A 14,585-nucleotide genomic window follows, 5' to 3' on the forward strand; every position below is an offset into this window, starting at 1 on the left:
TGCTAGAAGGGATACAGATGTTAACCTTTGTGTACTGATCAGACTGACTCCTCTTTGGTTATGTTAGGGGCTGTTTTTGCCCCATTCACTTTCATTATAATCACATTTATTGGTCGCAAGAAATAACACATTGTCCTTGTTCCCAACAGGGAAAACCAGCAACAATCAAGAATGCATGATCATCTGCTGTCATGAGTTTACAATCAATAAATGTGATTATAATAGAAGTCAATGGAGCAAAAACAGCAGCAACATCACCAAAGAGGAGTCAATCTGAACAGTGTGTTGTTGAATTCCCAAAATATGTACCAAAATAAGATTTGTCAGCCAAAATCATTCCAAATGAGAAAGCGGTGGCCAAATTAAGACTCAAAATCAGCCCAGAGTGGATGAAAACCACCCAACAGCACACGGGGTTAACATTAAACGACTCCTGATGCAGTGTTTCTCTGTGTGTGTGTTCAGACTGTGGTGTAGGTCTGGAGAGTGGTGTGTTTGTATCGTCTGTATCTCCCGGCAGTCCTGCGGCTAAAGATGCTTCGGTGTGTCCTGGCGATCGAATCCTCAATGTAAGTCAAACTTCCTCGTTTGTGTTTCCATCTTGTTTCTGTGCAGTCTGTGATTGTTTTAACGCTGTGGGGATTTTCTACTGACTCTGTAATCTCTGCTTCTTTTAAAAGAATGAATTAATTCCAATGTCATATTTATCTTTAAACCATCCAAGATGAACACAAAAACGCACTCAGTAAAATGCGGTTTCATTTATTTTAGATAATCTTACTTAAACTTCTGGGTATTATAATATTATGATGGATATTGCATATGTCTCAGTCGGCCTACAGAACTTCAGTAAAAGTAATTTTTTCATATTTTACATATATTTATTTGTGTTCGGGTTTTTCTGTTTTTTAGGTTCTTTAAATTAATTTTTTTAATAGAGTTTAAATTACATTTTTTAAATATACATTATATCCATATTAAATTTCTTATTTGTATTGTCATGAACTAAATATTTGTATATAATGTGTAAAACAATCATGTTTAATTTAGTACAACAATATTATTGCAATAATAATGTCAATTATTTAGTTTAAAATTTAAATACTTAAATGACTGAAATCTTCATCGTAGTAGTGGTTGTTGTTGTTGTTGTAGTAGTAGTAGTAGTCGTCGTAGTAGTGGTCGTCGTTGTAGTAATAGTAGTCATAGTCAGTCATAGTCGTTGTTGTAGTAGTAGTCATCTTCGTTGTTGTAGTAATAGTAGTTGTCGTCGTCATCATCGTAGTTAGTAGTTATCATCAAAGTAGTCGTCATCATTGTAGTAGTAGTCATCGTCGTAGTTAGAAGTTGTCATCGTAGTTAGTAGTCATCATCGTTGTAGTTAGTAGTTGTCTTAGTCATCGTAGTTAGTAGTCGTCATCGTCGTAGTCATCGTAGTAGTAGTTATCATCGTCGTAGTTAGTAGTTGTTTTCAAAGTAGTTGTCATCATAGTAATAGTCATCATCGTCGTAGTTGTCATCGTAGTTATCGTAGTTAGTAGTCGTCATCGTCGTAGTTAGTAGTTGTCGTAGTCATCGTAGTTAGTAGTCGTCATTGTTGTAGTCATCGTAGTTAGTAGTCGTCATTGTTGTAGTCATCGTCGTAGTTAGTAGTTGTCGTAGTCATCGTAGTTAGTAGTTGTCATTGTTGTATTCATCGTATTAGTAGTCGTCATCCTAGTAGTTGTTGTTAAAGCAGTCATCATCATCATAGTAGTAGTCATCATTGTAGTTAGTAGTCGTCATCATCGTAGTCATCATAGTAGTAGTCATCATTGTCGTAGTTAGTAGTTGTCATCGTAGTCATCGTAGTTAGTAGTCAACATCGTCGTAGTCATCATCATCATCCTCGTAGTTGTCGTTGTAGTAGTCGTCATCATAGTAGTAGTAGTCATCCTCGTTGTAGTAGTGGTCGTCGTCATTGTAATAGTTGCAGAAGCTGTAGTAGTAGTCTTCATCATAGTATTACTAATAATGCATTGTCTAAAAATAACATCAATTATCAATAAAAGTAATAAATAATGTTAAAATCGAAAGAAAAAATTACTTTTCTTTCTTTTTTGTCTCTGGATGATTCCAGAAGCCTGTTTTATTTTCTGTGGTTTTCCAGAGTGTGCAGTGTGATGTGAATAAACGTGTCCTGCAGTAGATTCAGCTGATCAGTGCTGATTATTCTGAGTTTGATAAATGTTCTCTGTGGCAGATTAACGGGATCTCTCTGGATAATAAACCCTTGAGTGAGTGTGAGAATCTCCTGCGCAGCTGCAGAGACTCTGTTTCCATCTCTCTCCTGAAGGTCAGCGTTATTCAATAATCACCTTCAGTTTCTCTTTTATTCTGGCTACGTTCACATTGTCAGACATGAATTTGATTTTTTTTCATGAATTGAATTCTCACATTTATTTATTTATTTATTTTTGCATGGCTGTTTACCTTGTTGCAGTTCTCACTTTTTTCATCCCACAAATCTTACGTTTTTTGTCATAATTCAGGTTGTCACAATTCTCACTTTTTTATGAGGTCATTCTTGCTTTTTTATGAACTCTCACTTTTTATATCACAAATCTCATTTTTTGTGAACTTATTTTTTTTCATGCTGCAATTCTCAGCTTTTTGTCAAGTTCACTTTTTATCAAAATTATTTTTCATGATACAATTCTTACTTTTTTGTCACAATTCTTGCTCTTTCGTCAGTTCTTCTTTTTTTAATCACAGTTAAAGTGTCACAATTTGAACTTTTTTGTCAGATCTCACTTTTTTATTCATGTCGCAATTCTTTTTTTTTTTGGACAATACTTGCATTTTTTGGTCATTTTTCACTTTTTCTCTTTGTCTATTCTCACTTTTTTCATTTTGCAATTCTCACTTTTTTAATAAAATTATTATTTTCATGCCACAATTATTGCTTTTTGTCATAATTCTCATTTTTATATATCACAATTTTCACTTTTTTCATGTCAATATTCTCACATTTTTAGCAATTCTCACATTTTTATACCCTAAATCATGTCAAAATTCTCACTTTTAATGTCACAATTTTTTTTTTAAAGTTGCAATTCTTTTTTTGGTCATTCATTCATTCATTTTTCTTCAGCTTAGTCCCCTATATCAGGGGTCACCAAAGCCGAATGAACCGCCAACTTATCCAGCATATGTTTTACACAGTGAATGCCCTTCCAGCAACACCCCAGTACTGGGAAACACCCAAACACACTCATTAACACACACACACACACACTCATACATTGTCCAGTGTAGTTGATCAGTTCCTCTATAGCGCATGTGTTTGGACTGTGGGGGAAACGGGAGCACCCGAAGGAAACCCACGCCAACACCAGGAGAACATGCAAACTCCACACAGAAACACCAACTCACCCAACCTTCTTGCTGTAAGGCCACAGTGCTAACCGCTGAGCCACAGTGCTGCCCCCTTTTTTTGTGAATTTTTATATTTTTCATCACTTTTTTGCTGTCACAGCTCTCCCTGTATGTGTCTGCAGTGTGACCATACCCCTCTCACTCTTCCTCTGTGCAGTTTTTCCCACAGAGTGTTTCTGTTCAGAGCATCTCCGAGATCCAGCGTGACGGTGAGAGAAACTCGAACACAGATCCGCCCCCGCGGCCCAGCAGAAAGCCCAGCAGCATCAGCACCAGCAGCAGCATTAGCATCCGTAAAGAGACGTACAGCCCGGAGCACGTGTACCGCCCGGAGCCGTACCACCAGATCTGCCTGCACCCCAAACGCCCGCTCACCTTCCATCCGGCATCACCAGCAGACAACACACAGCAGCGCCAGAGACCCACCGGCGGCACCTGGCCCAAAATCATCCCGGTCGCCATGAACACATCGGACAGCATCCCTGTTGCCATGGCGACTGCCGACAGCATCCCTCCCCTATCGATTTTCAAGACGCCAAAAAAGCGCAAGTCAATATTCGATGCTGATGTGTTCAAACGTCCCGAGACGCTGGAGTACGTGAAGCACACGCACACACACTCTCCGCAGGGCTCCTGGACGGATACACCAGCGCCGCCCGATCCGCCCAAACGCAGCGACTCCTTCAAGTTTAAGCACAAGACACAGGGCAGCTCGGCGTCAGACTCCACCGTCACCGCAGGCTCTCCGCCAGCCACGCCGGTGCAGGAGTCGAGCAGCGCTGATGCGGATGCGTGTGTGTTGCAGGACGGGTGTGTGAACAACACTGACCCGATAGAGCTGCAGAGAGGAAGACCCAAATCTGCACCCGCACCGCGCCGCAACCTCACGCCACTCAAGATGCCCTACACACAGGTATACACACACTGATGTTAAACACTGTGCATTCATATATGCATTCATACATTAATTCATTCATTCATGCATGCATTCATTTAGCACTCATTCATTCATACATTCATTCATTAATTCATGCATGCATTCATGTAGCACTCATTCATTAATGCATTCATTTATTCATTCGTACAAGCATTTATTCATCCATTTACTAGTTTGTGCATTCATTCTTTCATGCATGCATTCATTTATTCATGTATTCAGTCATTCATGCATTTAAACATTCATGTGTTCATTCATTCAGCACAAGTTTATTCATGCATTTATTCGTTGGTTCATGCATTCATTCATTCAGCGCTATTTTAATAAATAATTAATTAGTTCATTCATTCACACATTAATAAATTCATGTATTTATTCGTTCGTTCATGCATTCATTAGTTCAGCACTAATATATAAATTCCTGCAATCATTCACATTAATTCATTCATGCATTTATTGAATGGTGCATGTATTCATTGGTTCATGCATTCGTTCATTCAGCAATAATTTATTTATTCATGCATTCACTCACACATTAATTCATTCATGCATTTATTCATTCATTCATGCATTCATTAATTCAGCACTAATATATTAATTCCTGCAATCATTCACACATTCATTCATGCATTTATTCGTTCTCTCATGTGTTCACTCATTCTGCAATATATTAAATCACACATTAATTCATTCATGCATTATTCGTTCATTTATGTATTCATTCATGCATTCATTTATTCAGCACAAACTGTCTTATTCATACATTCATTCATTTATTAATTCATTCATACATTTATTTGTTCATTCATGCATTTATTGATTCAGCACTAATTTATTTATTCATGCCTTCATTCACTCATTTAATCATTCATGCGTTCATTCATATACATACTTATTTATCCATGCATTCATTCATGCATTTATTTGTTTTATTTATTTGCATTTATATATTTCATTCAACACTAATATGTTTACTCTTGCATTTATTTGTTTGTTCATACATTTCTTTATTCAGCACATATTTATTCAATCATTCATTCACACATTAATTCATTCATACATTTATTTGTTCATTCATTCATTTACTCATTCAGCATTAATTCATTCATTCATGCCTTCATTCACACATCAATTTATTCATGGATTTTTGTTCATTCATTGATTCATTCAGCACAAATTTATTTATTTATTCATGCATTTGTTTGTACATTTATTCATTCATTCATTCATACATACATTTTTCAAACATTTCCCAACTACGGCTTAACATTATTTTTATATGTATAGTTTAACATTTGTAAACGTATTTGTTGCAATAACTAATTTCTAATCATTGCTTTAGTCTTCAAGATACTAGTATTTAAAGAGACATTTAGAGGCTTCACTATGGTAATTAGGCAAGTGGTTGCAGACACCCAATACACGATATGATCAATGATTTGTTTCGATGAATCAATCAATAATCAATATAATGTCAAATTTACCCTCCACAGCCCTAAATCAGCCAAGAAAAACACACTCAGCAACATATAGTTGAATGTCTTTGTATGTTCTTCTGTACACTTCTGGTTAGATGCATCTTTTGGCAGCTCTAGTGGAAGGCGTGCGTGAACTGTCTGCTCAGTGTGTGAGTGTGTTTCTCCTCAGAGTTTCTCTCATGATGAGCAGTCTCCTGAACCGGTGGATCTGGTGCGCTTCTCTCCATTCCGCTCCAATCGCCACAGTTCAGCCTTCACCGCGGGACATTCACGTGAGTCTGACCACACACACACACACACACACACACACGCAGCAGTGTTTAACTTAAGGAAATGTCTCTAATATACAGTTATTCAGTTTTAATTTTAATTTCAGTCATTTTAACTAATATGCAAATGTGTATATGATTTATTTACAATAAAGTTTGTAATATTTTCAGTTTTTTGTAGTTATGAGGTATAAAATACTTGCTTTGTTAACTGTGTTTGTATGTGTGTGTTTTCATTTGTGTGTGTGTGTGTAGTCACGGCTCCTCGTGCGCTGTCTCCATACCCTGCAGTGACGGCGGTGATGAGGAACCCGGTGTACACGGCCTGGAGCCACTGCGTCAAAACCACTAACTCTGCTTCTGTGCCCTCACACACTTACACACAAGTCAGGTACACACACAAACACACTCTCACACACACATGAGTTTAACTTTCTGGGAAAAGATTCAGCTTATCAGTCACACAGAATGAGAAATGAGAACGTCATCAGTGAGCTCATAGTCAGCTTCACCCCGATACCTGTCACACACACATGACTTTATATACCTCTGTGTTCTGATATGAAACACACACATACCTATGTCCTGATGTGAAACTGATTTTGTGTGCTTGTGTGAATATATATGTGTGTGTGTGTGTGTCAGTCCGCAGCATCAGGGACGCTGGAGTGTGGATCTGAACCACAAGCGTTCGGCTGAACTCTTCGACAACTCTCGCGGCTCAGGAGCACACAACACACACTCCCTGCCCTCCAGCGCACGACAGGGTCTGTATATATACACACACACACACACTCTTACTCTCTCTCACACACGCACTCACACTACAGCTGCTGCAGTTGTTGTTTGGGGATTTAGTTGTGTCATGGCTTAACAAATGCCAACAGAAATCACAACATAGTATTATTACAGTAATGTATACTTGTATTATTTTCATAATAATAGTTTTAGAATTCTATGGAAGCGTATGAGTAGCATAATTCAATTCAAAATGTAATACGCAAAATGGCAATGCAATATGTTAAATGGCAATGTATTTCTGTATTTGAATTTGCATTTTCCAAGACATATGAGCAATGTTTGGTGCAGAATGAAAATGTAAATTAAATTACATTGTTTGCATTTCTCATTTCAAACACTGTTTTAAGATGTAAATCGTATCCACATTTTAAAGCTTCATAAGTTGCAAAATTAAATTGAAAATGCAATACACAAACTGAATAAAGTACAAGCAGAAACTGTAGCAAAATTATCATTTAAATGTTATTTGTCCTAAATGCATTTACACTGGTGTCTAGGAAACACAGGATTACATTTTTGTGTGTAGCAAAATTAATTTTGAAATGTAATACGCAGAACGATAATGCAGTATGTAAATGGCAGTGTATTTCTTCATTTCAGTTAGCATTTTCCAAGACATATGTGCAATGTTTGCTGCAGAATGAAAATGGAAAAAACATAATGCATTTTCATTAACACATCGTGACGAATGAAAGCCGATTTGAAATTGAAAATGCATTCTGGCCTGGCCACGCCCACAGACGGCCACCGTTGCTGCAAGGCGGGTTTTAGGTTATGTCGTCACAGCTGCAGCGAGGACTATTTGGGACATTTGGCAGCATAAACATGGCGAAGTCTGTTCCTCAGCGGCTTCGTGAAGCTGCACGAGCCCTCGAGCGTGAACTGGGAAATACTTTAGAAAACCAATCACCTTCTAGCTCTGTAAAGTTGGCTTTAGGTTTGATATTCTCGCACGAAATTTTAGGGATCATCTGCAAATTATAATAATATCAAACATTATTAAATGTTATTAAATATTATAAAAATTATAAAACACCTGTCTTCAGCTCTGTTCAATCTAAATAGTTTTATTTTGCCACTAATTTAGCGATTTAACATTTTCTCTTCATGTTTCTGTGTGTTTTTGATATTGTGATATAGGTCTTAAATCTAACACTTGATGGTCTTAAAGTCTTAAATTTGACATTGTGATTTCTGCACAAACCCTGATCTCAGGTTTACTCTCTGATATCGGTTAATAACATCATTAAGAGTAATTGTAAAGTTGTGATTGCGTTTATATCTGCAGGTTTGTCTCAGTACCGCGAGCAGCGCATCAAGATTCCCTCCACACCTCGATATGCTCGATCTGTCCACGGCTCTGACAGAGGTGAAGATTAAGCAAACAGATGAAAATAAAACACAATCAATAACAGAGTAACTGAGTCAGATCTGTGTTCAGGATCTCTGTCCCACTCCGACTGCAGCAGCCCCAGTCTCGTGACCCCGCCCCTTTCTCCTATGGACTCCGCCTCCTACACCAGCGGACAATCACAGGCATCAGGCTCCACCCACAGCAGGCTGTCAGTCAGTCCAGTGCCTATAGACAGGAGAAGGGACAGGTATGAATATTATTAAATAATAAAAATGTTCTGTCCTCTTTTATTGTGTTTAGATATTTTATATATTCAGAAAATAAAACAATGCAAGAGTTTATGCTGACTATAAGAAGAAGCAAAGAAAACGCATCAATAATGCTGTGACTTTTTCATGTTAAAAAAATTAAGATGCATTTTGAACTGTGGAGGAACGGAGAACACATCCGCTATAGGGGTATTGATGAACTAACTTAGTGTGTGTGAATGAGTGTACGTTGGTGTTGCAGCCGGAAGGGCATCCGCTGCGTAAAAGGTATGCTGGAATAGTTGGTGGTTCATTCCGCTGTGTTGACCACTGATGAATAAAGGGACTAAGCTGAAGGAAAATGGATGAATGAATAATGATAAGTTGAAAGAGACATTATAAGATTCAGAGACACTGATGACCTCTTTATTTTGTCCATGTCTGTATGTATGAAAGCAAGACACTGTTCACTTCATACGTGTTCACTGAAGCTCATCCATAAAACAAATCATATCAAATAAAGTCGTGCAGGTTTATGTAAACATGAGAGATCTGGTGCAGTCCTTCAGCCTGTGGCTTTTTCTCTAGATGTTTCCCCTCTTCTTCCTCTCCTCCTCTGTTATTAATCTCAGATCTGCTGCTGTTGTGGTTCTCTGCTCTGATTTCTCCTCTGTTCTTCTTCTTCTTGCTGCTCCAGATGTGTTTTGCGTAACAGGTCTTTCCTGAAGCTCTCTCGATCTCAGAGATCTTGGTTTGCGTCTTTACGAACCCTGAGGTTTGTTCACCGTCAGTCAAAACACAAACCAGCAAACTGCCACTGTTTAGCTGCCATCAACATGGACACGTGCTGTTAGTCATTCAGTTGTCTTTTTCTGCAGGATTTCCTGTTATATTTGTCTTCTGGAGAAAGTCTTATTAATAATTTGGCTGAAAACCTTCACTAATTAAATCAAACATATAAATGAGCAATCATAACAATAATAATGTAACATCAATATATCACTACATTAGTGTAAATACAGATTAGTTAACGATTATTTTTCTTATTATCTTATTGATCAGATTTTATTAGATAAAGGAACTCTTTTAATATATCTATAATGCTTTGAACCTGTAATGTTATAATAGATCATGCAGTTGTACACCAGCTCTTCTTCTAGTGTGTGTCTGAGCGCTGCAGTAAAGCAGTGTGTTTGTGTGTTGTAGGCCGTTCATCGAGGAGCCACGGTACGTCACCATCCCCAAAGGGGCGGAGCCTCTGGGTATCTCCATAGTGGGCGGGGACAATGGTGGCATTTTTGTCTCCAAGGTAACAGAAGGCAGCATCGCTCAGAAGCACCACCTGGAGTTTGGAGACCAGCTGCTGGAGGTGCGGCACTGAACACTGACACACAGCTGCTGTACAGAGGGATTGATTAAAGATCATTAAAGATACCGATCAGATTCTGCTCACAGCTGACCACACCTCCTCCCCTCCCTCTGCTCAGCTGAACACGCCCACTCTCTCTCTTGCTCACAGCACAACACACTCACTCTCCTCCCTCGTGCTCACAGCAGACCACGCCCACTCTCCTCCCCCTTACTCACAGCAGGCCATTCCTCTTAACCCTCTTGCTAACAACAGGCCACGCCCCTTATCCGTCTTGCTCACAGCAGGCCACGCCCCTTATCCGTCTTGCTCACAGCATAACACGCCCCTTATCCGTCTTGCTCACAGCATAACACGCCCCTTATCCCTCTTTCTTACAGCAGGCCACACCCACTCTCCCACTGCTTACGGTTGACCCCCCCCCACTATTCCTCTTGTTCATCAGACCATGCCCATTCTCCTTCCTCTTGCTCACAGCAGACCACGCCCACTCTCCCTTCTTGCTCACATCAGACCATGCCTATGCCCCCACTGCTTACAGTTGACCACGCCCCCACTGCTTACAGTTGACCACGCCCCCACTGCTTACAGTTGACCACGCCCCCACTGCTTACAGTTGACCACGCCCCCACCGCTTACAGTTGACCACGCCCCCACCGCTTACAGTTGACCACGCCCCCACCTCTTACAGTTGGTCAACTCTTACAGTTGACCATGCCCCCACCTCTTACAGTTGACCATGCCCCCACCTCTTACAGTTGACCATGCCCCCACCTCTTACAGTTGACCATGCCCCCACCTCTTACAGTTGACCATGCCCCCACCTCTTACAGTTGACCATGCCCCCACCTCTTACAGTTGACCACGCCCCCACCTCTTACAGTTGACCACGCCCCCACCTCTTACAGTTGACCACGCCCCCACCTCTTACAGTTGACCACGCCCCCACCTCTTACAGTTGACCACGCCCCCACCTCGTACAGTTGACCACGCCCCCACCTCGTACAGTTGACCACGCCCCCACCTCTTAGAGTTGACCTCGCCCCCACCTCTTAGAGTTGACCTCGCCCCCACCTCTTAGAGTTGACCTCGCCCCCACCTCTTAGAGTTGACCTCGCCCCCACCTCTTAGAGTTGACCTCGCCCCCACCTCTTACAGTTGACCACACCCCCACCTCTTACAGTTGACCACACCCCCACCTCTTACAGTTGACCACACCCCCACCTCTTACAGTTGACCACACCCCCACCTCTTACAGTTGACCACACCCCCACCTCTTACAGTTGACCACACCCCCACCTCTTACAGTTGACCACACCCCCACTTCTTACAGTTGACCACACCCCCACTTCTTACAGTTGACCACACCCCCACCTCTTACAGTTGACCACACCCCCACCTCTTACAGTTGACCACACCCCCACCTCTTACAGTTGACCACACCCCCACCTCTTACAGTTGACCTCACCCCCACCTCTTACAGTTGACCACACCCCCACCTCTTACAGTTGACCACACCCCCACCTCTTACAGTTGACCACACCCCCACCTCTTACAGTTGACCACACCCCCACCTCTTACAGTTGACCACACCCCCACCTCTTACAGTTGACCACACCCCCACTTCTTACAGTTGACCACACCCCCACTTCTTACAGTTGACCACACCCCCACTTCTTACAGTTGACCACACCCCCACTTCTTACAGTTGACCACACCCCCACTTCTTACAGTTGACCTCACCCCCACTTCTTACAGTTGACCTCACCCCCACTTCTTACAGTTGACCACACCCCCACTTCTTACAGTTGACCACACCCCCACTTCTTACAGTTGACCACACCCCCACTTCTTACAGTTGACCACACCCCCACTTCTTACAGTTGACCTCACCCCCACCTCTTACAGTTGACCTCACCCCCACTTCTTACAGTTGACCTCACCCCCACTTCTTACAGTTGACCTCACCCCCACCTCTTACAGTTGACCTCACCCCCACCTCTTACAGTTGACCTCACCCCCACCTCTTACAGTTGACCTCACCCCCACCTCTTACAGTTGACCACACCCCCACCTCTTACAGTTGACCACACCCCCACCTCTTACAGTTGACCACACCCCCACCTCTTACAGTTGACCACACCCCTTATCCCTCTTGCTCACATCAGACCACGTTCACTCTCCCTCCTTGCTCACAGCAGGCCACGCCCACTCTCGCTTCTTGCTCACAGCAGAACACACCCACTCTCCGCCCTCTGTTCATAGCTGACCACATCCCTTCCACCTGCTCTCAGCTGACCACGCCCTCTCTCCACAATAATCCTAATAAATGTATTGTGTGTGTGTGTGTGTGTGTGTGTGTGTGTGTGTGTGTGCAGTTTAATGGTGTTAATCTCAGGAATGCCACGGAGCAGCTGGCGAGGCTCATCATTGGTCAGCAGTGTGACACCATCACCATACTGGCCCAGTACAACACACACATGCAGCAGCTGGGCAACCACTCGCGCTCCAGGTACACCCCACTCCTGAGCTCATAAAGTTTAAATTAAATTAGTACGTGATGCTAAGAGATGATGATATTGGAAGGTTTTGTTTCTCTATAGCAGTGCACTTTCACTGTTGAGTTATGATGTCACAATTCAGATGTCAGGCTTATCATCATCACTCTCTTATTAATGCTGAATATGTGTGTTTTCAGCTCGCGGATGGAGTCGTCTTTAAGCTCTCATTCTACACCCGGTACACCGGACACACACTCCAACATAGACACACTCAGTGAACAGGACGAGGGCACCATGACTCCGCCCTCCAAACAGGCCACACCCACATCCAGCCCTCACAGGTATATAAGCTCTGCACCTCTTCATGATCTTTATTCATACTGGCGCTTCAGAACTCACCTCCTGAATAACGTCATGGCAATATAAGGTACAGACTCAGAGAAGCAGAATGATGTGTGTGTTTGTTTATACTCTACCTGACAAAAAGTCTAGCTGCTGATCTGGTGTCAGAAGTGTCTCTATGAAAGGTGAAGGCCTCTAGATTTTGCTGATTTGAGCTCAATAAATCTGATCATGTCTTGATGTTGACTGATTTGATGAGGACAGTGCGCTCTGACTCTGCTCAGACTAAAGTGTCATCACTGAACAGAAATAATGTCCAGTATAGAATATAAAGTCCTGCTGCAGTGGAGACAGAATGAAGATTGTGTCTGACTCCATCATGAGCTTGGAGGACTGCATCCATACATCTCTGACATGACTCACATCACTGATTAATAAAGTCATCTGGAATGAAGAAGAAAGCTTCAGCAGGATCACAGAGTTCATCAAGAGTCTTTGTGTTCATCTTCAACACCTCCTCCTTCATCAGCTCAATAATGTTGATGTCTGGTGACTGGGCTGGCCAATCCTGGAGCAGCTTGACCTTCAGGAGCTTTGATGTGGAGGCTGAAGTATGAGCAGGAGCGCTATCCTGCTGGAGAATTGTCCCTCTCCTGTGGTTTGTAATGTAATGGGCAGCACAGATGTCTTGATAACTCAGGCTGTTGATGTTGCAGATCTCTCGCACGCCCCCATACTGAATGACCCCAAACCATGATGTCTCCTTCACCAAACTTGACTGATTTCTGCGAGAATCTTGGTCCATGCTGGTTCCATTAGGTCTTCTGCAGTATTGGTGATGATCGGGATGCAGAGCAGCAGATGATCCAGTAGAGAAACTAGAAGACCAGATACTATCTGCTGCTCTGACAGCCGAGATCCTTCACAAGACTTCTGTCTGGGAGTGTTTATTGTTATTGACATATTTTTATTTACAGTTGTAGATGCATAACTATCAATGAAATGTTTGAGAAATATGTCAACATGTGGAGTTTGATCATGTTGTAATGCTTATGTTGTTTTAAATGTAAGTGACATTTGTTTAAGCGCAACTAAAGAGTTCTGTTTGACTTCGATTAATTGAGTTGGATTCATTTCAGTTGTCCATGTGTTGATGTTTATGTGGAGAGTTTATTCAGTGTTAATTAAATTGTCTGAAAATGTCTTTAAATACAGTTTACATGATGTAATTATTTACTTTTCTGATGTCACACTGCTCAGAACTAAAGTGAGAGTAAACGTAGCCTCGCTGGGGTCAGAGGTGCCCTGTTTGCTGATTGGTCTGACTGCAGCAGCATGTGCTCTGTGATTGGTCAGGGAGCGGGCGGAGCCGAGGCAGGTGTTGCTGAGGAAGACTCCGGTGGATCTGGGCATGAGGATCTGCGGAGGAAACTTGACCGGTGTGTTTGTGGAGGATCTGGAGGACGGAGGAGCCCACGGCCTGCAGCCTGGAGACCTGATCCTGGAGGTACAGCAGCGGATGCACATCTTGCGGCTGTGATCGGTGGACGGAGCTGTGATGATGTCATTTCCTGTGTGCAGTGTAACTCGGTGAGCATGAAGAGTAAGACGGCGGAGGAGGTTTATCTGGAGCTGCTAAAGCCTGCAGAGAACATCGTGCTGAGGGTGCAGAACCGACCGCAGCACTTCAGGAGAGCTAAAGACACGCCTGGAGACGGATTCTACATCAGGTGTGTGTGTGTGTGTGTGTGTGTGTCTAATACGGAAGTAGTTGAAGTAGCAATTCATGGAAATTCCGCTAGTCCTAGCTCCATATTAGAGCAGATTACTATTGATTTCACTGTTAAAATGGCCGAATTTACAGCAGAA

At 42.1% G+C, this 14,585-nt stretch overlaps 1 protein-coding gene across 4 annotated transcripts in view; it reads left to right on the top strand.

Annotated features, from left to right (window-relative positions):
* Positions 1 to 14,585, top strand: part of dlg5b.1 (discs, large homolog 5b (Drosophila), tandem duplicate 1) — a 46,803-nt gene that overhangs the window by 19,269 nt on the left and 12,949 nt on the right. For 2 of the 4 annotated variants that reach the window (XM_021480449.3, XM_021480450.3), the window contains 14 exons: positions 466 to 569; positions 2,243 to 2,335; positions 3,575 to 4,330; positions 6,002 to 6,104; positions 6,357 to 6,492; positions 6,747 to 6,868; positions 8,191 to 8,271; positions 8,344 to 8,503; positions 9,202 to 9,279; positions 9,711 to 9,873; positions 12,252 to 12,385; positions 12,572 to 12,715; positions 14,073 to 14,223; positions 14,298 to 14,446. In XM_021480449.3, coding sequence (XP_021336124.1) covers positions 466 to 569; positions 2,243 to 2,335; positions 3,575 to 4,330; positions 6,002 to 6,104; positions 6,357 to 6,492; positions 6,747 to 6,868; positions 8,191 to 8,271; positions 8,344 to 8,503; positions 9,202 to 9,279; positions 9,711 to 9,873; positions 12,252 to 12,385; positions 12,572 to 12,715; positions 14,073 to 14,223; positions 14,298 to 14,446 — 2,374 coding nt within the window. The remainder of the gene's footprint in view (positions 1 to 465; positions 570 to 2,242; positions 2,336 to 3,574; positions 4,331 to 6,001; positions 6,105 to 6,356; positions 6,493 to 6,746; positions 6,869 to 8,190; positions 8,272 to 8,343; positions 8,504 to 9,201; positions 9,280 to 9,710; positions 9,874 to 12,251; positions 12,386 to 12,571; positions 12,716 to 14,072; positions 14,224 to 14,297; positions 14,447 to 14,585) is intronic. The other 2 variants (XM_009307002.5, XM_021480451.3) reach the window with 1 other exon arrangement.

This window comes from Danio rerio, chromosome 12 (assembly GCF_049306965.1).
Source record: "Danio rerio strain Tuebingen ecotype United States chromosome 12, GRCz12tu, whole genome shotgun sequence".
Classification (NCBI taxonomy): domain Eukaryota; kingdom Metazoa; phylum Chordata; class Actinopteri; order Cypriniformes; family Danionidae; genus Danio; species Danio rerio.